The 27,292-nt window shown below is 42.2% G+C and overlaps 1 protein-coding gene across 4 annotated transcripts in view; it reads left to right on the top strand.

Annotated features, from left to right (window-relative positions):
- Positions 1 to 27,292, top strand: part of LOC126199070 (aminopeptidase N-like) — a 585,568-nt gene that overhangs the window by 325,946 nt on the left and 232,330 nt on the right. For all 4 annotated transcript variants that reach the window (XM_049935786.1, XM_049935785.1, XM_049935787.1 and 1 more), the window contains exon 6: positions 24,292 to 24,472. In XM_049935786.1, the coding sequence (XP_049791743.1) occupies positions 24,292 to 24,472 (181 nt within the window). The remainder of the gene's footprint in view (positions 1 to 24,291; positions 24,473 to 27,292) is intronic.

The raw sequence follows: 27,292 nt of genomic DNA, 5'->3' as shown, positions 1-27,292 counted from the left end.
TTTACCTACTTGATCCTCTGCTGCCTTCACTACTTCATCCCTCAGAGCTACCCATTCTTCTTCTACTGTATTTCTTTCCCCCATTCCTGTCAATTGTTCCCTTATGCTCTCCATGAAACTCTGTACAACCTCTGGTTCTTTCAGTTTATCCAGGTCCCATCTCCTTAAATTCCCACCTTTTTGCAGTTTCTTCAGTTTCAATCTGCAGTTCATAACCAATAGATTGTGGTCAGAATCCACATCTGCCCCTGGAAATGTCTTACAATTTAAAACCTGGTTCCTAAATCTCTGTCTTACCATTATATAATCTATCTGATACCTATTAGTATCTCCAGGATTCTTCCAGGTATACAACCTTCTTTTATGATTCTTGAACCAAGTGTTAGCTATGATTAAGTTATGCTCTGTGCAAAATTCTACAAGGCGGCTTCCGCTTTCATTTCTTCCCCCCAATCCATATTCACCTACTATGTTTCCTTCTCTCCCTTTTCCTACTGACGAATTCCAGTCACCCATGACTATTAAATTTTCGTCTCCCTTCACTATCTCAATAATTTCTTTTATCTCGTCATACATTTCATCAATTTCTTCATCATCTGCAGAGCTAGTTGGCATATAAACTTGTACTACTGTAGTAGGCATGGGCTTTGTGTCTATCTTGGCCACAATAATGCGTTCACTATGCTGTTTGTAGTAGCTAACCCGGACTCCTATATTTTTATTCATTATTAAACCTACTCCTGCATTACCCCTATTTGATTTTGTATTTATAACCCTGTAATCACCTGACCAAAGGTCTTGTTCCTCCTGCCACCGAACTTCACTAATTCCCACTATATCTAACTTTAACCTATCCATTTCCCTTTTTAAATTTTCTAACCTACCTGCCCGATTAAGGGATCTGGCATTCCACGCTCCGATCCGTAGAATGCCAGTTTTCTTTCTCCTGATAACGACGTCCTCTTGAGTAGTCCCCGCCCGGAGATCCGAATGGGGGACTATTTTACCTCCGGAATATTTTACCCAAGAGGACGCCATCATCATTTAATCATACAGTAAAGCTGCATGTTCTCGGGAAAAATTACGGCTGTAGTTTCCCCTTGCTTTCAGCCGTTCGCAGTACCAGCACAGCAAGGCCGTTTTGGTTAATGTTACAAGGCCAAATCAGTCAATCATCCAGACTGTTGCCCCTGCAACTACTGAAAAGGCTGCTGCCCCTCTTCAGGAACCACATGTTTGTCTGGCCTCTCAACAGATACCCCTCCGTTGTGGTTGCACCTACGGTACGGCCATCTGTATCGCTGAGGCACGCAAGCCTCCCCACCCTCAGAGCATATGCCAATCTATAATTGCTTTCATAGGTACCAGTGTCAGTTTTTTTAGAGGAGGGAAATGAAAATTCATAGCCACACGAATTACAAATTAATTTAAAATCACAAGCTATTCCCAATCTTCTTTCTTTAACAACAATCATGCATTATGTATTTGTACAGCTAACACATGAACATGACAACTTTATACCCTAGCAGAGGATCTCTAAATCAATAAGTCTGAATCAAGTGGAATTCATATCATCATTCACGCAACTGTACAATTCTCCTGCTGAAGATGAGAGCTTATGTTCTTCATTTCGAGGTGCTTCCTCTTTTTTGTTGGTAAACCGATTTACATGAAACCTCCGTTTCCTAAACACAGTTTTTCCGCCACCCATTACGCATAAATCTTGAGTTCCACGTAAAGGTTTCCAAATTCAACCTTCCATCTACTGATATGTCCTAGTATTGTCAAAACGTAAATAAACCACATGCAAGAAAGTTTTCAGGCAAATATATAGATGCCAGCCATAGATATAGATATCAGCCAGAGATATTGAAAGAGGTGGGAGTGACCGCCAGTGCACAGTTAATCAGTTTAACAATTTGAAGGCATTTCTAAATCTGCTATCATGACAAAATTGACATACAACATAAATTGAACTGTGTAGATCAAGAAAATAATATTTTTGAAAAATCGATTGCCCGCATCTCGTGGTCGTGCGGTAGCGTTCTCGCTTCCCACGCCCGGGTTCCCGGGTTCGATTCCCGGCGGGGTCAGGGATTTTCTCTGCCTCGTAATGGCTGGGTGTTGTGTGATGTCCTTAGGTTAGTTAGGTTTACGTAGTTCTAAGTTCTAGGGGACTGATGACCATAGATGTTAAGTCCCATAGTGCTCAGTACCATTTGAACCATTTTTTGAAAAATCGATTTTTTGGACCAAAATCCATTAAGTACTCCTTGTCGATTTTATTGCACAAAATAAAGGCTGCCGTATTTTACTTCTTATCACTCAAAATCACTAGTGTAGTTTTTTAAACAGTATGTGTAAACGAAATGTTAGAAATGAATTTTACACCCTGAACAATTAAAGTATCTTTGTAGCAAATAAAATTTTACATAAAACTAAATTCCAGCATTTAAAAGTGCGCATAGAAATTTCTCTCGATAGGTACAAAAATCGAAAAATTGACATTTAGCTGCTGGGATCTACATTTTTTCTTACCATCACTCAGATCACATTTGATCTGAATGATCCTCTGCTAGCCGAGCTGTGGTCGCTGGCTTTTGCAAAATCGTCGTCTTTTTCTCATATTTCATGATCTATATCACTGACATCTTTGTCCATCCACGGACTAACAATTTCGTCACACTTGGGACCGTGAAAAACCGACGCGTTCTTCCGACAACATTTTGTACTTTACGGAGGAAAACAGTTAGGTACTGCACGAGGAACAGTTTACGAGACCCCCAGCACACCTACCACGTATCAACAAAGAAGGTGATAAAGCAACCGAGAAGAAAATATTGTAGGGTTGGCGATTTAAGGAGCGTAAGGGACCGTAGTAACATTCGGTCAGAACTGACTTTGGAGAGCGAGTTCGAAAATTTTCGCGCGGTCTCGAGGATGCACACCTCGCGAGCTGAGACACAACTGACGCTATTACGACGGAAGACGCACAAATCCCAGTAATGATGACTGCTGAAGCCCGTTTCCATCTAAGTTGCAGAACTGCTGGTACTGGGCGTTGGAGAACTCACCGGAAACCTCTCTACTGTTTACATGTAACAACAGTGTGACAGTGTGGTGCCGTGCGCCCTTTTTCGAACGGGGCGGGGGGAGTGAAGTTATTGTGACATCAGCACCCTACATCAAAATATTAAACAACTTTCTGGGTACAGAACTTGAACCGCATGTGGTGCCCACTGGGTGGTGTGCCACAGCTCACGCGTAGAGAGCATCCGTGGAAGTGGTTTGACAAATGTTTCCTGGACACGTCATTTCACGATACGGCAGTTTCTCGCCCAGCACGCTCGCCCGCGATTTCCTTTTTTGGGACTGTCTGAAATCCAGAGTATACGCGAATGAGCCCACACAGTAGAAGCCCTGAAAATTTCCGTTCATCGAGAAACTGATGCCGTGACGAACGAAATATTGGAAAAAGGTTTGCAGGTCACGAAGGAGAGGCTCCGAATTACCGTCCGCGATTAATGATCTCATTTAATGACATTATTTTCCGAAGCTAATTAATGTACATAAATTTAAAAATTGCAATAAAAATATTACAGGGTTCACACGTTTCGTAAAAGTGCTTAAAAGTACTTAATTTTTATGCTGCGCAGTAAAAGTGCTTATTTTGTCCTTATTTTAAATTACAGTTCTTACAAGTCCTTATTTTTGTCGTCGCAATTATGTTAAAACTTAAAAATCGATTAATTTGTCGAAGTTAAGAAGGTGAAAAAAAAGGCTGCATCGATAGGTCGAAGGTGAAAGCAGCGGCGTGACGTGTAGGGCGAGAGGGCTGAGGCTATCCCCGCCACAGGCGTGTTGAATCGAATGGTGGTACGACTTCACACAGTACTGCCAACTGACACCATTTTCTGTATGTAAACTCATTGCTGCAGTGCCGCTAGTGGGAGGTACTACACGTTGGCAGTAATGGCAAGGAGCACGGAAACATTGACTATTTTTCATTTTATTGACTTCTATAAACATTGTAACCATCACAGTTTAAATGTATTGGTGCACCTACGCAATTCCGTGCAGAGAGGACTATAAAAATTAATGTGACGTACTTACTTCAACTGCTTGCGTAAGAAAAACGTCTATCGAAGTTCAAGCACACGTGCAATGAAGGATATTGCTGGTAAGTTTTTAAAGAATTTGCCTTAATTGTATTACAATGATACTTGTGGTGTCACCGCTAGACACCACACTTGCTAGGTGGTAACTTAAATCGGCCGCGGTCCTGTAGTACATGTCGGACCCGCGTGTCGCCACTGTGTAATCGCAATCCTAGCGCCACCACATGGCAGGTCACAAGACACGGACTTGACCTCGCCCCAGTTGTACGGACGACATAGCTTGCGACAAGACGTATCACGTCATCCTCTCATTTGCCGAGAGACAGATTAAATAGCCTTCAGCTAGTCCATCGCTACTACCTAGCAAGGCGCCATGTGTATCATTGCTAATTGCTTACTACTATGCAAGAGATGTATTTCAACAAGAACAAGACTACATTAAAGTTAAGTATATTAAAATCTCTCTTCTTTTCTTTATAGTTTTCATCCAGTCTCCTGTTTCAGAATTTACGCCCGTCTGCGTTAGTTTCGCGTGCACCTAGCCACTCATTGTGTCGAGACCTTAGGGAATCGACACAACAATACTATTAAATGTTGTTATAAAGGTACTGTATGGAAGTTATCTTGCGCGTGTCTCTTTTATTCTCGACCTCACTACAGCATTTTGAGTGCAAGTATCGTCAGTAAAGAAAAAGTGCTTAACAGTCCTTAATTTTTATTTTGTACATTCAGTACGAACCCTGTAATTATTATTTAATATAAAACAATTTTTCTATGAATGAAATAGGTGAAGTAATTTAGATAGAGAGTACTTTCCAATGTAGCAAATATTAGGGCTTCGTCCCATACCACTTGTATGTAGAGGACCGAAGCAATGTCTCTCCGCATATTGTAATTACGCTGTCACGTAATTACAATGCCACATAAACAGCAACGGACCGACAACACTTCCCAAAGTTACATCTGTCAATATCTCTCCATCCGAGGCAACTAGCTGCATCCTACCTACTAAGAAATCCTCAGTCCATTGACAAATTTCGTGCGATACCACACAAGGTAGCACTTTCTTTAAGAAGCGCTGATGTGTTACTGAGTCAAATGCTTTAAGGAAGTCTAGAATTACTGCAACCACCTCCCTGCCTCGATTTGTGTTTTTCAGGACGTCATATGATAAACGTTCGACTTTGCTTCTTAAAATCCTTGTGGTTGCGATGGAGAAAGTCATTCTGTTAATGATGCCTCCTTTATTTAAGCTCTGAATATGTTATAAGATTCTGCAATAGATCAGCCTTAAGAACAGACTTGAGCAATATGCATTCTCGTACTTAAACATATATATCTCCAAAAATATTACTTCTAAATAAGTGAAACTTGAGACTATTTTGTATAACGTAATGCTTGATATTCCATGCTAGTTTTGTTTGAAAATGCGCATTTACGTACATTTTATAAGAATTCGAGTTTTTAATTACCATTGTTTCTGTAACGTATCTTTCCTCGTAAACTCATCAGGCAATAAAACTGGAATTTCACAGTTTACGTCTGCATAACAATCTAATAAAATATGTAGAACAGATTTTAGTTTAAGGTCGAAGTTGGTTTGAAATTAATTTTTCAGTTTTATGTTACCCAGGACTGCTCTATTTTTCTCATATCTTAAAGCAGAACTTTTCTCAGAGAAAAGATAACTGAAAAGTACTGCAGAGGATTATTCAGTAACTAATTCTTAATGACTATGACAAATTTCGGGTTGTCAGCTTTTACAGTTCCTGAGGAAAGGTACATTAAAGCTCAAAAAGTCAGTTTACGGCAATTCGCATTTAAAATTTTTACTTCAATTTTTGACAATATTGCTATACCTTAAGTAACTAATGCTGTCCACATCCATAGCTTTCATTTTCTTCCTCGTCTAATCTCTCCCCGTGCCTCCTTTCCCTACTCAACTTTTTGCATTTCTTCTTGTGCTGCCTGAACTTTGTCCAGTCGCACTCCATCGATGCTTCTGAATATCTCCAGTGTGAACGTACCTGAGTGGAAGCCTAGTATCTGCAGGCCTTAATCCTATCTGCATTTCCACTACTGAACACTAGACAGGCATCACATGCAGCTATCTTCACAACAGCTGAGGACACTACTGTGCCGGCTGGAGTGGCCGTGCGGTTCTAGGCGCTACAGTCTGGAGCCGAGCGACCGCTACGGTCGCAGGTTCGAATCCTGCCTCGGGCATGGATGTGTGTGATGTCCTTAGGTTGGTTAGGTTTAATTAGTCCTAAGTTCTAGGCGACTGATGACCTCAGAAGTTAAGTCGCATAGTGCTCAGAGCCATTTGAACCATTTTTGACACTTCTGTTTTTGGACAATGCACCCATATAAAGTGATTGTAGCTCTCATTTGTATTCTGTGTTTTCCCTTATACACATTTTTTCAGCAGTTCAGGAATGGCTAGTGTTATAGGAGTGAAACAATAAATATGTCAGCGTTCTACGGTTTATTGACACAACACTGATACCAATAATTCAGTTTCATTTTTTAATTTGTGGTAAGGTCTTATGGGATCAAACTGCTGAGGTCATCGGTCCCTAAGCTTACACACTACTTAACCTAACTTAACTAACTTACGCTAAGGACAACACACACACCCATGCCCGAGGAAGGACTCGAACCTCCGACGATGAGGAGCCGCGCGAACCGTGACAAGGCGTCTGAGACCGCTCGGCTACCTCACGCGGGCAATAATTCTGTTACCAAGCGCCAAGTTGTAGATTAAAACCCTATGGAAAATTATATAAGTTGATGGTGGCTATACCAATGTCCAGGAAGTACAAGTAGAACGCAGAATTCCCTCGAAAATCACAAGTTTGCTGACATACTAAGCACAGTTAACGTTGTTCCAGTATAGCATAAGTCCAGAGCGCAGCCGGATCATCAAACAACAGGTCCACAGCAGCGTAGCACTGCCTAGTTGTGGAGTAGAAACATAGCACGATGAGAACTGGCTTGTAAATGTCAGTAGCTGCGTTAAATAAGGCTCCACAGTAAACGGAGCCGGCGGCTGGGGTCGCTGAATATTCTGGGCGGACAGTCGCCGACTTCCAGGTAAAATACATCGAACACAACACCCAAGGAACATTGAACTACACACTTAAAACAGAGCGTACAATAGCACCAGAGAGGTCTATATATTCCACATGATGCCGTTTCACACGAAATATATTGTTCACACAATTCCAACACCTCCCTGTGAACATATATTTTGTGGCTTGCCTGCACAAGATAAACCAAATAGTTCCACAATCTTTTGAAACTTCTCTTTGTCCAAGGTTTTTGTGAGAAGGTCAGCAAACATGTCTTCTGTGCGCAGGTATTCCACGGCGATGCTCTGTTGCTTTATGTGGTCACGAATAAAATGGTGCCTTACATCAATATGTTTTGTTCTAGCACTAGTGACATCATTTTTAGCTAGGTTAATGGCTCCTTCATTGTCATTGAAGATGGGTTCCACTATTAAATTGGGTTCTGTTTCACATAATAAAGTTCTTATCCACAATGCTTCCTATGTGGCGTAAGATAGCGCCATATACTTGGCCTCTACGGTACTCAATGCAACAGTTTTTTGCTTTTGACAGGACCATGAAATGAGGCCTCCCATTAATTTAAAGCAGCAGCTAGTAGTGCAGCGCCTATCTCCCAAGTTACTCCCCCAGTCTGCATCGCTGTAGCCTTCTAGTTTTGTATTACCTCCTCTATGGTATCTTAATTCGTTGTTTGAAGTTCCTCTTATGTATTGAAATTTCCTTTTCAAAGCTTTCTAGTGCTTTTCCTTTGGGTCTCTGCAATGTCTGCTCACTGCATTAGTGGCAAAAGCAATGTTGGGTCGTGACGTTTGAGACAAATAGAACAGACTCCCTACCGCTTCTAAATATGGAACATTCTTATCACATTTCACATCTGTTTCATTTACATTGGAGTAGTTATGGGTTTACAAACACTCATGCCAAATTTATTTAAAAAATTTTCTGTATATGATAACTGATTTATTCTCAATTCTTGTTTCTCTTCATCCTTAGTAATCTGCATACCTAAATAACGTTTAACTTCCCCCAAATCATGCACCTTAAACTTGTTTTGCAGCTGTTTCTCAAAAATTCTGATTTCACTTCCGTTTTCAGCCAGGATAAAGAAGTCGTCCACCCTTATTGCCGTTATTATTATCCATTCTCTTTCCCTTTTATAGCATATACTGGGATCTGCCTTAGATTGCTTCATATTCATATTTATTAGAGTTTTATGTAGACATCGATTCCAGCAATGTCCACTCTAAGTCCATAAATACTTTTTCACAAACGCCAAAAAATTTCCACTTTCCGATCTCGTTTTCATAGCTTCTCTTGGTGGGATGACATGCATCTCCTCCTCCAGTTTCCAATTTAAATATGTTGTTTTACATCCATATGATGAAGTGTTAAATTTCGTTTTGCTCGCAGGGATAAAAGATATCTCAATGAGGCATACTTGACTTGGGATGAAAAAGTTTCTTTGTAATCTACACCTTGTTTTTGCGAATATCCTTTTATTACAAGTCGTGCTTTATATCTTGGTGATAAATTTTCGGAGCTCTTCAAAGTAAATACGCACCTTGCCTGTAATGACTTCTTATCTGCTGACATATTTACCCATTCAAAGGTTTCGTTCTGAGATAAAGATTCCATTTCTCTCTCCATCGCTTCTTTCCATTCTTGAGAGCTTGGACCGCTCATTGTTTCTTCTGCTGTTGCTGGCTCATCATTAAAAGACTGGGCTGCATACATTTCAAAATCCGGATATTCTTTCGGTTTTGGTACGCGAGAAGAACGCCTTACGTTGTTCTCTTCATTTTGTTTGTCCTCAAACTCATTGTCATCATAAATAGTCTCCATATGCCTTTGACTGTCCTCTTCCTGTTCTTCACTTTCTTCACATAAGGTTTCATTCTTGGAACTAGGTGCAGCTAACTTAGTAGTCTTGCCCTCTTCACTTTCTATTTTAAAAGAATATTACATTTCTGCTTGTAACTGTCCTTTTATTCAGAGGATCCAGTAATCGGTAGCCCTTTGAATTCTCATAATAGCCAAAAAAATATACTCTTCAGCTTTTGGGCCCATTTTCCTCTTAGCTGTTTTGGAATGTGCGCCATTGCATCACAACCAAAAACCTTTATATTGCTTGGGTCAGGTTTCCTTCCTACCCAAATGTCATAGGGGGTTTTATTCCTTAATACTTTTGTGGGTGATCTATTGTTCAAATATACGGCCGTTGATACTGCCTCTGCCCAAAAATCTTTTGATAATCCATCATCAGTTATCATGCTCCTTGCTGTTTCGACAATCGTCCTATTAGTCCTCTCCCCAACCCCATTTTGAGTTGGCTGTACTGTATGGTAGTTTGCTGCCCGATTCCCATTTTTGCCAGAAGTGTCTTCAATTTCTGGTTGATATTCTCTCCCGTTATCAGACCTAATGATCTTAATCTTCATTCCCGTCCACCTTTCGACCATATTACAATTTCCTCAAAAATGTACTCACTTGGTCTTTGGATCTAAGAAAATAAACATGAATATTTCGTGAATAATCGTCAATAAATGAAAGAAAATAATGGCTCCCACCTATGGATTCACACTCTAACAGGCCACATACATCTGTATGGATTAACTGTGAGACTTCTGTAGATTTACTTTTACTAGTCTTAAAAGGTAGCCTCGCTTTTTTTCCTTCCATGCATATCTCACTAGGGTCCTTTGTTACACTATAATTCTGTGTTCCCTTTACCATATCCCTCATTAAAAACATATTCTTTCTATTTAGGTGTCCAAGACTGCAGTGTCAAAAACCTTCCGCTGAGTATACTGAATGACTAACATTTCTATGTTTACTGTCAATTTTATCCAATTTAAAAATACCCCTTCCGTGACTTGCTGTAGTCATAACTTCACCATTTTCGTTGATTACTACTTGCCCCATGCATGTCAAAAATTACTGTATTTCCCTTCTTGACAATTTCCCCTACAGACAGTAGGTTAGTCGCAACATTTTTTATGTAATGAACATCATGTGCTGTAATCATATCGGGTTCACCATTTACACTTACATGTAGGTCTAGTTTTCCAGCCAAATGACGCTGGAGCTCGCTGCCACCAACAGTAGATATTCCCATATGTCTTATCTTTAACATCATAAAGAAGAGATTTGTCTTTAACAATATGCATAGATGCACCTGAGTCTAAAATCCAACCCAGCTGACGATTACCCACATCTCCAAAAGAATAAAAACATGAGAGTGCCTTACTTTTATTATTGTTCCGTCTCTCTGGGCTATCAGCAACATACCTTTTTTGCTGCTTATCTGACCTTGGGTTTACTTTTTCTCTGCATTGAGGTGCAATATGCCCCTTCTTCTGACATCTATAGCACATCACTGATTTCTTCTTCTTGTTTTTTGAATAAAGAGCAGATGCAGTTTCTTTCACCAGTACATAACAGCTTGAAGTACTTCTTGCATCCCGTAGGTATACCTGAGCTTTCCAGCCCCGTAATCATCGGCACATACCTTTCGGGCAGTCCTGCCAACAGTAGTGTCCCTATCCATTTGCCAGCGATCTCAAACCCAATGTTTCTCAATCGGTTCGATGTGGCTATTGTTTTTTTGATGTATTCGTCTACACTCTTGCATTTGTCCAGCTGAGTGGTAGTTAACTCACATAATAATCCTACTTTCCTTGTAAGACCTCCATCCTCAAACGCACTTTGTAATTTCTCCCAGACTTCTTTCTCTGTTTCAGCTTTTTCAACGTGAAAATAATTCACTGGCCCAACTAGTAATATCAACTTTGATTTTGCTTTCCTATCCTTACTCGAATAATTCTGATCTGTTGATTTCATTGTCCCATACACCACATCCCATAGTTCGTCTAAACGTTAATATGCTTCTACTGCAAATATCCATGTTGCATAGTTTTCGCGACCCCTAAGTCAATCTGCAGAATTAGTGCCGCGCTCATTTTACGGTAACTTTTATCTTTCTTGATGAAAAGAATAATACCGAAGAATAACACAAAAGAGTTGCACTCGTCTTGTAAGGATAACTCGTACTTCACGCAAGTGCGCTACTTAGAACTTTTCCAATACTTTCTCACTATTGTATTATGTATTTCAAATGCACCGCTGGGCCCACAAGCTATTAGAGTCGACAGAGGTGAATAAGTAATGGTGAGTAAAACACATTTAGCGCCACTAACTATATTTGCACTTCCAGATAAAATACATTGAGCACAACAACCAAGGAACATTTAATTACATACGTAAAATTCAGAGCGTACAATAGCACCAGAGAGGTGTATTATATTCCATATGGTGCACTTTGCCGTCGTTTCACACGAAATACATTGTTCACACAATTCCAACAGGCACTGTACACAGCAACATCAATTACTGCACTAATTTTCGTCTTCGATGAACTCAGTGAGTTTGTCGGAAATTGTTCTTCATATGTAGGAGCAGCATCTGTAACACTGTTTTTGGAATTTTCTGTACCTTTTACACGTGAAATTCGATATTTCACCAATTTTTTAAATATTCGTTCACTGTTACGGCCGATTTCGTGCAAAACAGGTTGATATATGCAAAAGTAACAAGTAAAGTAAGTATTTAGCATGCACTGTTAAAAAAAAACACGTTGTAAACAAAGGAACAAGCAAAGATAATCTTTCTCACAGCCTTCTAGACTCATCTGCAGTTCGTTTCGATTGTGAGACCGAAAAATTAACGCACTAAAATTTCTAGCATAGAGAAGGCGTGGGTGACAGCATAGGAAAATGGGGAGTGGCAGGTTCAGACGCTCAAAGAAACGTTTTTAAATCATATTTCTAGTTAGAATTCGATTATGAAAATGGCGAAGCTATTCTTAAAGAATCAATCTAATAAATTACGCAACAAAAATTCGAGTTTTTTTTAGCAATTTTGCCCTAAAACTTCTCTTAAAAATATCGGATGTTACTTTTGTAAATCACTTCTTCTATCTTCTATTGAAAAGCGAACTTCAGTGACTGATTTCCACTGCTGTGTTTAGATGTTAGACACGAATCTTTCCCACTTGCCTGATCAGATACCAGTTGACGTCTGGGCTGATGCCAGACACGTTCTGTCGGGGACGGATCTGGGGATCTGCCTGGGCACGGTACAATGTTAACATCGCGCGTATCGTTCATAGATAGGAGCCGTTTGTGGACGGGCGTTCTCCTGTTGAAATAGCAGCACAAGAGCGCGCAGGATGTCGTGCCGTCAGGGTTCCTTCGTACTGCCACCTCAAGTCATACCCAGTGGTTCGCCACGAGTAACACCGCTCTGCTACTCAAAAATATTGGAATAGTGGGACGTCTCCCCGAGTCACCGCCATACCGGCTGATGACGGTCGTCCGGTGAAGTGCAGAACCGCGTTTAATCGCTGAACACTGTGCGACAAAATTCGTCAACGGTGCACGTTTCACGGTCGAGGCACCACTGGAAATGCGGCCGTTTGTGTTGTAGTGATGCCCGCGAGACAGTAATTCCTAAGTCTGGCTGCTCATAATTTCCAGTGAGTGGTGCAGCATAACACAAAAAGTTGCAAGAAGTCCAGCCCGTATCTAGCACGGCAGGCGTAGATATGGAAGGGTTGCAGTATGCTCGGTGCGCGATGCTACGATGCTCGCTCGTAGTGGTCAGATGCTCTGGACTGAAGCGTCGCCTACAAGTATGCCAGCCCTTAGCTTTCTGCGCGAACTATTTCTTGAATGTGAAATTTAAAACTTCGGCTTTCGTAAGCCTTAAACCCGCTTAGCTATTTTACGTAGGACCAGAGTGATGTCGGGTTCTCCACCAGATCGTTTGCTAGTTGTTGTGTGCTTCGCGCGTAGATCTTTTTACAGTCGCGCGAATGTCTACTAACGTTTGCCTGTCGTCATTTCCGCGTTCTCTTTTGAATCGGAAGTGCAACAGCCTTCGCTTGTTCAGCAGTCGTTCTTAAACTACGGCGGGTGTTTTCCGACCTTAATCCACTTACTGGGCACGATTTACAATTCGCCTGCAAGTCTGCAGTCTCGAGGCACGGTGTCGACGGCATACGGACCACGAAAGCTCGCGATCTCAGCCCATCTGCCATCGACAGTCATTTTATAGTCATTGCGCTGCAACCAACAGTCTGTGTGGTTCGTCAGTATGATGATCCCTTGTCCGTCATGCGAACTATTCAACCTTTCTAAATCTGTGAAACATGGTGGTAAGCTACGTGTGCACATCCTGTGTTACGATATCCACATGAAAAATTCCAGTAACAGTTTTTCCTGTTTAGGACCAGGGCCACTGAGTGGAACCTTAGTGAACAGTGACACCACATCAAAACAAACTAATATGTCCTCCGGTTCAATCAAGTGTTGCAACAGCCGAATCGGATTTTTCCTCCCGATGTTGCAGAACTGTTTAAATATTTCCTCACAACCACGTATTTCAAATGGAACGAAGAGTTCTGTCAACATAAGAATGGTGTTGCTATGGGGAGCCACTCAAGACAGGTTATAGCGAACTTCCTTATGGAAAAATTCGACGGGCAGCCATTGGAAACTGCGAACGAGAAACCGAATATTTGGTCCCGTTACGTGGATGACACATTTGTTTTCTGACGGCACGGCAGGGAGGAACTGGATCGTTTTCACAAACATCTGAACGGGATCCATCCGAAGATTCAATTTACCATGGAGGAGGAGGCTGGCGGAAGATTATGTTTTCTTGATGTACTAGTTTTCAAGAAAAAAGATGGTAGCTTGGGCCACACGGTTTACCGAAAACCCATGCACGCAGACCGTTACCTACACCGGTATTCGAACCATCAGCCACAACAAAAGCGAGGCATCACGAAAACATTGGCGGATAGAGCCAGGAAAATCTGCGAACAAGAGCTGCTTGACGCAGAATTAAAACATCTCACCAACCGCTTACTCGAGAATGGTTATTCTTTCACCGAGGTGAATAGAGCGTTAAGACCACCGCCTAGAAATCGTAGCGATGCTCAAGCTCCGGTAAAATCTAAAGTTCTCCTGCCATCCATTAAGGACCTGACTGACCGCATAGCAAAAATCCTGAAAAAGCGGAACACGGCAGTAAGCTACACATCTATACGGCAGATAAAAGATGACCCAAAATCGGCCAAGGATGCTCGCCAACCGCTGGAAAAAGCTGTAATTTATAGGATTCCATGTAGTTGTAGGGAGGTCTACGTTGGTACTACAAAAAAACTCTCAAAAAACGACTCGAAGAGCAAAGAATGGTTCATATGGCTCTAAGCACTATGGGACTTAACATCTGAGGTGATCAGTCCCTTAGACTTAGAACTACTTAAACCTAAGAACATCACACACAGCCATGCCCGAGGCGGGATTCGAACCTGCGACTGTAGCAGCAGCGCGGTTCCGGATTGAAGTGCCTGGAACTGCTCAGCCACAGCGGCTGGCACTCGAAAAGCACAAGGGCAATTGCAGAGGGGAGGTTGACACTTCAGCTCTTGCGGAACATGACTTACAGCCAGGAGACCACCACATTCATTTTGATAGGACTCAAGTACTCAAAAAATGTTCAAATGTGTGTGAAATCTTTTGGGGCTTAACTACTAAGGTCATCAGTCCCTAGGCTTACATACTCCTGGACCTAAATTATCCTAAGGACAAACACCCACACCCATGCCCGAAGGAGGTCTCGAACCTCCGCCGGGACCAGCCGCACATTCCATGACTGCTGCTCCTCAGACCGCTTTTTTTCCCCCCAAGACTCGAACTCGTGACCTTTGCCTTTCGCGAGCAAGTGCTCTTCCAACTTTTTTTTTTTTTTTTACCAAGTGCCTTACCATGTTTTTTTTTTCCCGCGCTGAGCTACTTTTGTTTTCCTTTGTCTCTCGCGGGCAAGTGCTCTACCATCTTTTTTCTTCTTCAGAAAATTGTTCACTATCACACAACGCCGCACTAGCAGTGGGGTCTCTTCACGGCACTGCCAGTGCGTCGAGACCCAAACCCCTCCCACCCCTTTTTTCATCTCCCCTGTTGGGTCATAGCACTAAGTGTGCAGAAATCTTAACTCCCATTCTCCGATGTAAGAAAGACAAAGAAACCTCTTCTCTGAGTAGCAACTGAACACTGACAAAACTTAACAATTCTTCTTGAATCACACAAACACTTAGGAAATCGAACACGAGTAATTCTGAACAAAATGTTTTAAAAAAAAACCCTTCCTGTAACATAGAAGTTTCGGAAGCAAGGTAATAGTAAATGATAATAAGAACAAAAGTGACTTTTACTTTTCTTCTGTTCGTTCTCGTTCAAGGTGTTGTAGTGGTTCCACATATTTTTAACCGACACCCATTCTTTCAAAAATGATCTTCAGCATGTTGCCGTAGTGCTTCTTGTGGTTGCGATACGTGCAGATTTTTGCGTATTCACACTTCATGTAAACGCGGATGATGACATAACTAACATATTTTCCTAGTAACCAGCTAATGGCGTTGGTTTTTAATTTCGGAAAGTCTGTCATGTCTGGTCTCAGGAGGAGCGATGGCGTTATACATTCCGTCGAGGATCTGGTGACAAAGGCGATTTGTTGAGACCGCTCGGCTAATCCCGCGCGGCGGACTCGAGTACTGGCAGACACAAGCGGATACCGCGAAAGGCTATACAGAAAGGTCGAAGAGATTGTAAAACACCCCACTACGAAGGAGGAGGGCGTGGAATTGAATGAAATTTGGATGCCGGTGCTGAAGAAGCTGTGTACCAGTCTTCCACCGTGGGATGACAGCAACAGCGGACGACGGCAGTCGACAACGGCCAGTTGCGCTCGCGTATTCAAAACACGTGACGTCGCGCCACTTCGCGGAAGCGGAATTTTGCTCTAGTCAGTGGCGACCCAGGAAATTCGGCAAATCTACGAACCCTCTTGAAAATGTTCTCCACAGGTGGTGACGAAACGTTGAGTTTTAATGTGAAATCCATTCGACACGGCATAATAGCCCCGAACATTTTATTAATTGCGACAATTCCGGCCGTGAGAGTTTACATTTTACACCTTATTAAAACAATGACACATATAAGACAGTTCACTAACGACGTAATATGAACGCCACGTAAATCTAGACGTAATTGACAACGGAAATGAAGGCCGAAACTCTGTCGTGAATAAAGATTAGTTATTACAAGTAGCTATTTGCTGCATCTGTTCTAATACTCATGCCTTTACCAGCTCAATATGACATTACGCATTCCTAGTCGCGCCATTCATCGCCCCTAGTGTTGGCTTCTTTCTTCTCTGAAAATAAACGCCGGTCGGTGTGGCCGAGCGGTTCTAGGCGCTTCAGTCTGGAACCACGCGATCGCTACGGTCGCAGGTTCGAATCTTGCCTCGGGCATGGATGTGTGTGATATCCTTAGGTTAGTTAGGTTTAAGTAGTTCTAAGTTCTAGGGGACTGATGACCTCAGATATTAAGTCCCATTGTGCTCAGAGCCATTTGAACCATTTTTTAATTTTTTTTTTTAAATAAACTTTCATAAGGATGAAATTTTAATCGACACATCCGACTGGCATGGAAATAGCGAAATATCGATTTGGTAGCGCCCCCTGCAAAATATTCACAGTGTAACACCAGAACAGCATCTAGTGGGCGCGTTGGCATCACCGTTCAATTGATGAAGCCTACTACTGACCCGCTACTGTCTACTGTAACAGCGATCTTTAACCTCTCCTCAAATAAAAGCGTTTTTCACTGAGGCCTGGAAACAGCGACAAGTTAAGCCACTACATAAAAAGGACGTTGCGACAGAGCTCTCTGATTATCGACCTATTTGCATTCTCTCTGCAAGACCGTTGAATATATAGTCCACGACCAGCTAGCGAACTACTTAATTACAAACAACGTACAAGACGAATACCAAGCAGGCTTCCATAAACACAGCAGCAAAACTTCTGCCTTAATAAAGCCAACAAAGGACCTTGGCGCTTGCGATGGATGCACATGAGGCGACTGTCTTGTGTTTCTTATACTTCAGCAAACCCTTTGACACTGTCCGCCGTGGGGTGGGTGTACCCATTAAACAATCAGTCCACCTATTTGGATAGGTTTCGGGTTTTTTGCCTCTTCTCTCTCCGATGGTAGATACTGATTTAGTCGACAAAAGCAGCGTTGACGAAAAGTCGACTACATACCTATTATGCAAAGGCTACATAACTCTAGTCCATGGGCAGTAGCTGAAAGTTAGTTAAACTATCGAGCGTTCGGGATTCTTGCACGACTCGTTTGCAAAAATGCAAACCTAACTAACCTAAGGACATCACACACATCTATGCCCGAGGCAGGATTCGAACCTGCGTCCGTAGCGGTCGCGCGGTTCAAGACTGAAGCGCCTAGAACCACTCGGCCACACCGGCCGGCACAATGAAGTAATAATATTCCAAAGTACTTTTAATTACTTCAGACCTCTGTGGTAATTACACTAAAGGGAATTCCACAAAATTAGATTACATCAGCTATTCTTTTGTTTGTAGTTTCAGTTATTAACATAGATGAATACACGTGTTATGCATAGAATTGGGTATACTAATCTTTCATAGCACTTCTTCAGATTCGTAGAGAGTGTGTGTAGGTATTGTAAGCAGCGTTAAGCAAGTACAACAGCTCGCTGCGCCCATCAGCCAGCGTAAGCTGTGCCAGCGTGAGAACCAAACATCTCCTCTCCTCTCCACTCCACAGCAAGCTACGCTTTCAATGCGAGAAGACAACTCGTAATAATTTGCTACGCTACACGTTGACTCCGACATTTTATTAGACAAACTTAGCAGCCTAAATCTCTCGCGAAACGCAGTACATTGTTTTTGCTCATACCTGTCATGTCCGACACCATGAAGTCTCAGTGTAGACGTGTAGTATAAGGCGTCGCCGAGGGTTCGGTAACGGGTAATATACTCTTTTCATTGTACGTAAATGATGACTCAACAGTTTTGCCATACTGCTGCAAAGACCACATGTACACTCATGACCGAAGCGTAAAAACGATAAACCTGAAGACAGCAATCGAGTGTCTCAGTACCGACGTGTTTGCAGTATCAAAAAGGGGGCGCGCGATATAGAGTTAAAGCGGAGCCTGTCCAAAACCCAAGCGGTACTTCTTGATCAAGCTGGGCTCATCAGCGCGAAATATCGGGAATCCCTACCATCTTTAACTCTAAATGGGTCAAATATCAACTTCTCTCCTTCAGCAAAGTGTCTAGGAGTAATAACAGATGAAAATCTAAATTGGACTGAGCACGTAACTGTAATGTGCAAGAAGGCGTCGGCACCTCTCTATGCCCTACAAAAACATAAAAAGCTCTTCCCTTTTGATCTGAAAAATTATTGATTATTATTGATGACAGCGATGTTATTCAGTAAGGCTTATCTCAGGAAAGCTAAAAGCGTCTGTAATTGATTATAAATGCCTGTATTCATTGTATCTGTGATGTTCGACTCTTTGATCATACAGGGTGACAATTATTGAACTGTGTGTAACAAAATTGTTATAACTTCTGAAATGTTTGCTTTAGGACGTTCAAATTGCACGGTTGGCTGCGGGGCACGGTGGGAATTAGTATGCGCTGTACGGTTTGGTTTAGCGACGAAGCCCACTTTCATCTGGATGGGTGCGTCAATAAGCAAAATTGCCGCATTAGGGGAACTGAGAATCCGCATTTCGCTATCGAGATATCTCTTCACCCTCAATGGGTAACAGTATGTTGTGCAGTGTCTTGTCGCGGAATAATCGGTGCGATATTCCTCCATGGCACGGTGAATACCGAACGGTACGGAAGATTATTTCATCCCTTTTATCCAAAAAAATGGCTCTGAGCACTATGGGACTTAACATCTATGGTCATCAGTCCCCTAGAACTTAGAACTACTTAAACCTAACCAACCTAAGGACATCACACAACACCCAGTCATCACGAGACAGAGGAAATCTCTGACCCCGCCGGGAATCGAACCCGGGAACCCGGGCGTGGGAAGCGAGAATGCTACCGCACGACCACGAGATGCGGACCCTTTTATCCAAAGTAGTAGTATTCTTTGAAAACTTATGGGACTTAACTGCTAAGGTCATCAGTCCCTAAGCTTACACACTACTAAACCTAAATCATCGTAAGGACAAACACACTCATGCCCGAGGGAGGACTCGAACTTCCGCCGGGACCAGCCGCGCAGTCCATCACTATAGCGCCTCAGACCGCTCGGCTAATCCCGCGCGGCTTTATCCAAAGTGACCCTGATTTCGGCAATATGTAGCTCATGCGAGACAAAGCTCGATCCCATCGAAGCAGGAGAGTGTTTGATGACCTGGAGGAGTACTTTGCATTCTGGCTCTGGGGTACCCAGAGGCCACTGGCATGGGCCTCAACTGGCCACCATATTCTCCGGATATGAACAGACGCGACTCCTTTTTGTGAGACTATATTAAAGACAAGATGTACAGCAATAACCCCAAAACCATTGCTGAGCTGAATACAGCCATTCAGGAAGTCATCGACAGAATCGATGTTCTGACACATCAGCGGGTCATGCAGAATTTCGCTATTCGTCTGCGCCACATCACCGCCATTGACGGCAGGCATATTAGACATGTTATAATCTAAATCCGTATCTCTGTAGTGACGTTTACGTGCTGTTTAAAGTGTGTGCAAGCCGTTTTTCTCATACAGTTCAATAATTGTCATCTTGTATTTTGCCATCATATGCACAGCTATACTCTCTCTGTGGCCGGCCGGTGTGGCCGAGCGGTTCTAGGCGCTTCAGTTCGGAACCGCGTGACTGCTACGGTCGCAAGTTCGAATCCTGCCTCGGGCATGGATGTGTGTGATGTCCTTAGGTTAGTTAGGTTTAAGTAGTTATAAGTTCTAGGGGACTGATGACCTCAGATGTTTAATCCCATAGTGCTCAGAGCCATTTGAACTCTCTGTGTGCAGGCAAGCGCAGAGATTTCCGCACTCTCTGTCTTCTCTACTCCCTTATCAACGTGTACTGTCCTCCACATCTCTCCTCGACCTTAACTCTCTTTTCTGAACGCCTTGACAAAAACATGCGTTTCCATCATAGCAAAATCCTTTCTTCCCCACTCCATCGTTCAGCCACTATCTCGACGTCGTTCTCAGTAGCAGGAACCCGACTCTGAAATAACTTCCCGCGTTATTTTAGAGAACTGCATAACACATCCAGCTTCAGAAGGCAGTTGATGACTTTATATTAAAAATGAAGAAATTCCTCCAGCTGTGTTTAAGGTGTCGATTTTATTTTGGCAACTAGTTTCAACGTTGTAACAACGTCATCTTCAGGCCCATACACTTGTTGACGTCAACTGAGTGGTGGTTAGTTACTAACCACCTTCCACACGGAGCACGTCCGTATTCTCACCACTTCTAGTATCAGCCACACACGGTTGACGTCAACAAGTGTATGGGCCTGAAGATGACGTTGTTACAACGTTGAAACTAGTTGCCAAAATAAAATCGACACCTTAAATACTGCTGGCGGAATTTCTTCATTTTTAATATAAATTTATACCAGCTGATGTCTCACTGTCCTCCATTTCAACTATGGATGTACGAAGTTAATGACTTATCTGCTAAAGCAAAAATAATGATTTCCGTTGTCCCTGTACACAGTCGTTCCCCTCCTACTACGTTCTTTCCAACCTGATCTTCCTCATTGCCCAGTATTCTTAGCCGATGCAGTACTCTTAAATTTCCTTTCCCCAGAACTCCCTACATCATAAAACATCTATCTTCTACACCTATAAAGTCTTTTTTGTGTTGCCATTATTGTTACTATTATTACTATTATTATTATTAGTGACAGCAGCTGCAGTAGTACATGTGCTGCCCGTACTAACTTTATTAGCTCATAGTATTATTTACACGCATTACCGCTTCAGACACTCGAATAATTGTAATACTTTTTTCACGCTAAGCTTCAGTCCTCCGTTGCAACTAAATTTTATTATGCGGTACCGGTTCCGACAAATTAATATGTCATCTTCAGAAGTCTGCAAAATAAGCGATATTATAAATCTTTAGACCTTGGCTACACCTTTAGGTGAAGAGTAAAATGTACAAAAGCATAGTACTTCTATGAAGAAGATATTGATGTCTGCTAAACCAAGTAAGTTTCTGTAATATACCTTTTATACTTCACATAGATGTGTAGCCAAGATCTAAATATTTACAATGAACAAATTTTGTAGGCTTCTGAAGATGAAAATTAATTTGTCGAAACTGTTAAACCATAATAAAATTGATTTGAATTGCTGATTGAAATTTATCCAGAAAAAATAATACTACAGTTGCTGAAAATTACAGTCGTGAATAAGATAGTTTTAACACTATTTGTCATATTATAATTGCTATTTTTTATGAAACCATGATATAAATAAACGTGCTGTGTATGTAAAACCTTGGACAAATGTAACAGAGGGCGTGATGGTGCTAATCACATCAGGTTAAATAATTACTACGAGGGACGTTTAATTACTAAGGCAACACATTTTTTTTCTGAAAGGAGCTTTGTTTTATTGAGAATTCCTAGACACCATACTTTTGCCCACTCGTTTCGCAACAAAAACCTGTTTTCGAACGTGGTCTCCGTTCAACGCGATGTTGTTACGCTTGCTCGCTAGGAGCGGCTCTGTGCCCACATGATCCCACTCTACACATCGACTTCTTGCTGCGCCAGTAACCTCCCCATCACCCTCGTACTGCTTCCTGTGGAGTGCAGCCTTCGTTTAGCCAGAGCGATGGGTCTCGGAAGGTGCGGGAAGTTTCGTCAGCACTACCAACAGCGGCGTCCACTTGTGGACCGAGGAGTTTGATCGCGACCCACCAGTCACCTCGAATGAGAGTGTGTCCGCACGTTCCAACACTGCAGGAGTCGCAGCCCTGTGCGGCCAGCCGGCATGCGAGAGATCGGACAGGTTTGCGCAACATTATTCAACGACTCATCGTGCTTTTGTTCACTGCCAGGTCTCCGCAGACATTCTGCACGCGCGTATGAATATCTGCGATGCTCCGGTTTTCCGCCAAAAGAAACTCAATGACAGCTCTCTGCTTGGAACGCACTTCCGTTACTGACGCGATTTTGAAGGTTTCACATGCTCCCACGTGTCGGAATTTCATAAAAATGTGTGTTGTAACGAGAGTATTGTGCAATGTCTCGCAATAAATTCCATATTTTTTTCGACCGAAACTGGCCTAGAAACAAATGTGTTGCATTACTTATTGAATGCGCCTCATACTTTTTGTCACTATTGTACTGGATGGTTATAATTAAACTTTCCCTATTTAACACCTTATAACACGGAAACTAATTACCGTATGAGTGCCAAACTTGGTAGCTTTAATGTCCGAAGTATGGGGTGTATGATTTCCATGGGTCACGACGCCACCATCCAATTCCAGTTATGGCCACCAGGTGCCGTGATCAGTCATCGTCATTCATAGTGTCACGCACTTGGCTGGTCGCAGAGCACTTGTTGACATATCAACATAAGCTCAGACAAAAGGAGCAGGTTATTATTGCTGAAGCTCTGTTATCAAAACAACAGTAATGCTGCAGCTGCACTTCGAGAATATCGCCAGCTGAAAGGATGACGGAAGGGTCCTCTTTCTCCACCTGCTGTGCGGAGCACGATGAAGAAGTTCGAATTGACTGGAGAATTGGGCGTCGCTCCAGAAAGGGGCCGACGACCAGTTGCGCCACAGGTGGTTGATGTCATCGCTGTTCCTATGGCAGACAACGCTGCGAGTAATTCCCAATCGTCAGGCAGTGCGCGTGCTGTGTCACGACAGTAGAACATCCTATGGTCCACTGTACATAAGGTGCTCCGAACCATCCTCAAGAAGTATCTGTACAAGATCCATATTGTACAGGAGCTTGCAGCATAGGACGCATAACTTTCTCGCAAGGATTGAAGTTGACGAGGGCCCTGGACCACCCCATGGACAGATGAAGCTCATTTTTCTCTAACGTATGAGGTGAATACACAGAATTTGCCTTGTGTGTGGGTCTTCACCTCCAGTCACTGTGCATGACTTTCCTTTGTATGGTGAACGTTTCATCATACAGTGTGGCTTCACGACTGCGTTCATCATTGGCCCGTTCTTTCTTGAACAGGTTGGGGCTCGAGGACCAAAGGCGTGCAGTATGACTGGCCAGCGTTACTCCGATATGCCTCGCCAGGAGAGAGACGCATTGAACTCAATAGTTTTCGTCAAGATGGGGCCCCACCGCACGTCGCTCGTGAAATTCACCTGCTTCTCCGAAACACACTTGGAAGCGGTCGAATTATCATCCGATCATTTCCAAATGCTTCCCTGGCACGAGCCAGCCGGTGTGCCCGAGCGGTTCTTGGCGCTTCAGTCTGGAACCACGCGACCGCTACGGTCGCAGGTTCGAATGCTGCCTCGGGGATGGATGTGTGTGATGTCCTTAGGTTAGGTTTAACTTCAGTTGGACTCATGACCTCAGATGTTAAGTCCCATAGCGCTCAGAGCCGTTTGAACCATTTTCTTCCCTGGCACGATCACCTGGTCTCACTCCCTGCGATTTCCAGTTGTGGGACTACCTGAAGGACAGAGTTTATCAGGGGAACATTCACACACATGCTGATGTGAAGCGCAGCATATCGAGAGAGGTAGCCAGCATACGCGCGGACATGCTTGCTTCTGCTGTGCAGAATGCAGTGCTGCGCTTTCAGCCTCTTCCGGACACTGATGCTCGCCATATTGAGCCTCTTTTGTTGCAGTAATGATACCAGCATGTAATGGTATAATGTACTGTAGCAGCACATTAAAAGTCTTTCAGCTGAACTGATTCTGCATTACTTCTCTTTCTCATGTCCTTGACATTAAGGCTACCAAGTTTGCTACTCGCACAATAACGTGTTAAATAGGGAAAGTTTAACTATAACCGCCCGGTAGAAACCACTGAGAAAATCCGATGAAGTTTTGCACAGACGTGCTGGGCAGTGTCTCTTGCAGGCCACTCTTTTCAATTCTGATTAGACAGAGAAATTTTAAGTGGCTGATGACCAACCGGTTTCCTCCGGCGCAGGGAGCGGGCGCTGCTGGTGGACGAGGCCGAGAGCTCGGTTGCGGCGCAGCGCTACGCCGTCACGACGATGGCGCACGAGCTGGCGCACCAGTGGTTCGGCGACCTCGTCACGCCGGACTTCTGGAACGTGCTCTGGCTGAAGGAGGGCTTCGCCACCTACTGGGCCTACCACACCGACCTGGTGAGCACGCTGTCTCTGTACCCACAGGCAGTGCACGCTTAGTTTAGCTACATCTACATCAACACCGATACTCCACAAATCGCACTTAAGTGCATGGCAGAGGGACCATGGAACCATCTTCACAATAACTATCTATCATTCCAGTCTCGAACAGCGCGCTGAAGAAACGAACACCTATATGTTTCCGTGCGAACTCTCATTTCCATTTTATTATGACGGTCGTTTCTCCCTATGTGGGTGGGCGTCAACAAAATAATTATCCCACGCAGTCACAGTTCACAAAAGTAGCCATTATGGCCGAAAATAATTATGATTCAACCAGCCAAGTGGTAAGTGTTTCGTACATACAGAAACATTAGATTAAAGTTACTTAAAACATGTCTTGATACAAAATTCAACAAAGCCTGTCTATAAGAAAACATAGTACCTAAATATGTGAACATTAAGACTAACTGTAAATCTACCTCAGCACAACTTGATAAAGGTAGAGGTGAGAAGTTCTGGCTAAGATATGAAGTAAAACAACTATATAAAAAGAAAGAAGACCTCAACAAATTATCTTACAGCACATATCTGGAATTAATGTTACTAGCACATCCAGCACAGATCCCATTACTCCATGATATCCTTGGAAACACAATAAAGAACACATAAATTAAGTAAACAGCACTCATCAAAAGAAGCTTGACAATTTGAGAAAGAGAAACAAGCTGCCTGTCGGTAAATACGTAAATAAGAACAGTAACCCCCACAAATTTTCCCAAGAGTTGTAAATTCAGCTAACATTCAATTCAGTCAGACAGAATTGACACTACTAAATAAGGGTTTGAAGCATAATATAAATCCTAGCACCAATCACAACATAAAAGACACCATATACTCACCAAAGATAGCCAGTGACTTTGCAAAACTTAACAACACTGAACAAACAGTAATAAACCACAAGACTAATAAAATTATTCAAAAACACATAACCACTAAAGCATCAAAAACAAATAACTTTGAAATAAATGTACTTCAATCAATCAACAAGCAACTGCAAAACCATAATGGCCTGGCAGTAAAATCTGATAAAGAGTACACAACAGTTATTATGTTTAAAGATGATTATATACTTAAAACAGTCGAATTCTTTGCAAACAACCACATACATGAAGTCCGGGTTGACCCCACACCAAAGCTTCAAGCTAAAATAAGAAAATGTCTCAACAACATTAACTTCCTTTTCACTAAAAACGAAGTATGAGAACCTATTGTGATGAACCCAACAGCCCCTAAACTCAAAGCACAACCAAAAGTCCATAAAACCAACATGCCTGTCAGGCCAATTGTGAACTCAATTAATAACCCTGCCTACAAATTAATGAGAGATCAAAATGACATACTTGTAGAAAAATACACATTTGAAAAATCATATTCCGTAAAGAACAGCTATATACTTACCAACAGTTTGAAAGATTTGACAGTACCATCTCAAGCTAAGCTTATATCACCAGATATTGTAAACTTTTACAGCGGTATACGTGTAGGTAAAACAGTTGAGATAATGAAAATGAACCTACTGAGAAACAAGACAATGAGCAAACCAGAAATCATAGAATTTATAGACACACTTAATTAAGTACTCTCACATAATTGCTTCTCCCATAACAATAAAATTTAAATGTAGGACCTAGGACTAGCTATGAGAAGCCGTCTGAGTGGCCTAATAGCTGATATATTTATCAACCATATAGAAAATAAAATACTGACACTAAATGATAACATCACAAGCAAAGTTAAATTGTATAAGAGATATTTAGATGACTCCCTCATTCTATTTGATGGCACAGAGGATGAAATGAGAAACCTTTTTAAAAAATTCAATAGCCTACATAAAAATATTCAATTCACCCTTGAACAGGAAGAGAAAAACTCCATACCTTTCCTTGACATAAAAATATCAAAACAAGACCAAAAGGTAGCTTTCAGCGTTTACAGAAAACCTACTAGCACTGACACCACTATACCAAACTCCTCTACACATCCCACCTCCCACCAAAAAGCTGCTTATAGGTCAATCCTGTACAGATCACACAAATTTCCACTTCAACATAAATAACTCCAACAAACCATAACACATAACGCAATAAACAATGGATATGATCCATCTCTAAATAATACCATGTCACAACAGATAAAAAAAACTGAACATCAAACTACACTCACAACTGACAGTTCCCCAGCAGTCAAATATGTAAAAATGCCATATCTTGGAATAGTATCCGACAAATTAGGAAGACTATTCAAAAACACAGAAGTAAACATCGGCTTCATCACCAACAACAACCTAAGTAGGAAGCTCATTCACAATATAAAATCACCAGATACAAGTCTTGTTGCACCTGTCATTTGTAAAATTACTTGCAGCCAATGTAATAAATACTATATCAGCCAAACAGGCAGAAATTTGACAACTCGATTCAAAGAACTTTTAGACTGCTACAGACTTGATAAACGTAACAAATCAGCAGTAGAAACTCACATTAAAGGCACAGGCCACCCTTTGAAAATCGAAGACAACCTCGAAATTTTACACGAAATAGGAAAAAGTAAGGGAATGGGTATCATGGAACAAATGGAAATTTTCATACATGATAAAAAGCAAGGAGATAACATGACAAGATAACCGAACTCAGAAACTCAAAATTCTTCAACAGCCTTAAGTCAGTTCTAACTCAATAGATTCAAGATGTATTAATGTAGATAAATGACTACAAATCTGTCAGTACCCTGACTATCGATACAAAACCTCGATTATCGATACTGACTCACATGCTA

Source organism: Schistocerca nitens, chromosome 8 (assembly GCF_023898315.1).
Source record: "Schistocerca nitens isolate TAMUIC-IGC-003100 chromosome 8, iqSchNite1.1, whole genome shotgun sequence".
In the NCBI taxonomy this organism is placed as follows: domain Eukaryota; kingdom Metazoa; phylum Arthropoda; class Insecta; order Orthoptera; family Acrididae; genus Schistocerca; species Schistocerca nitens.
This window is presented reverse-complemented; position numbering and strand designations above follow the sequence as displayed.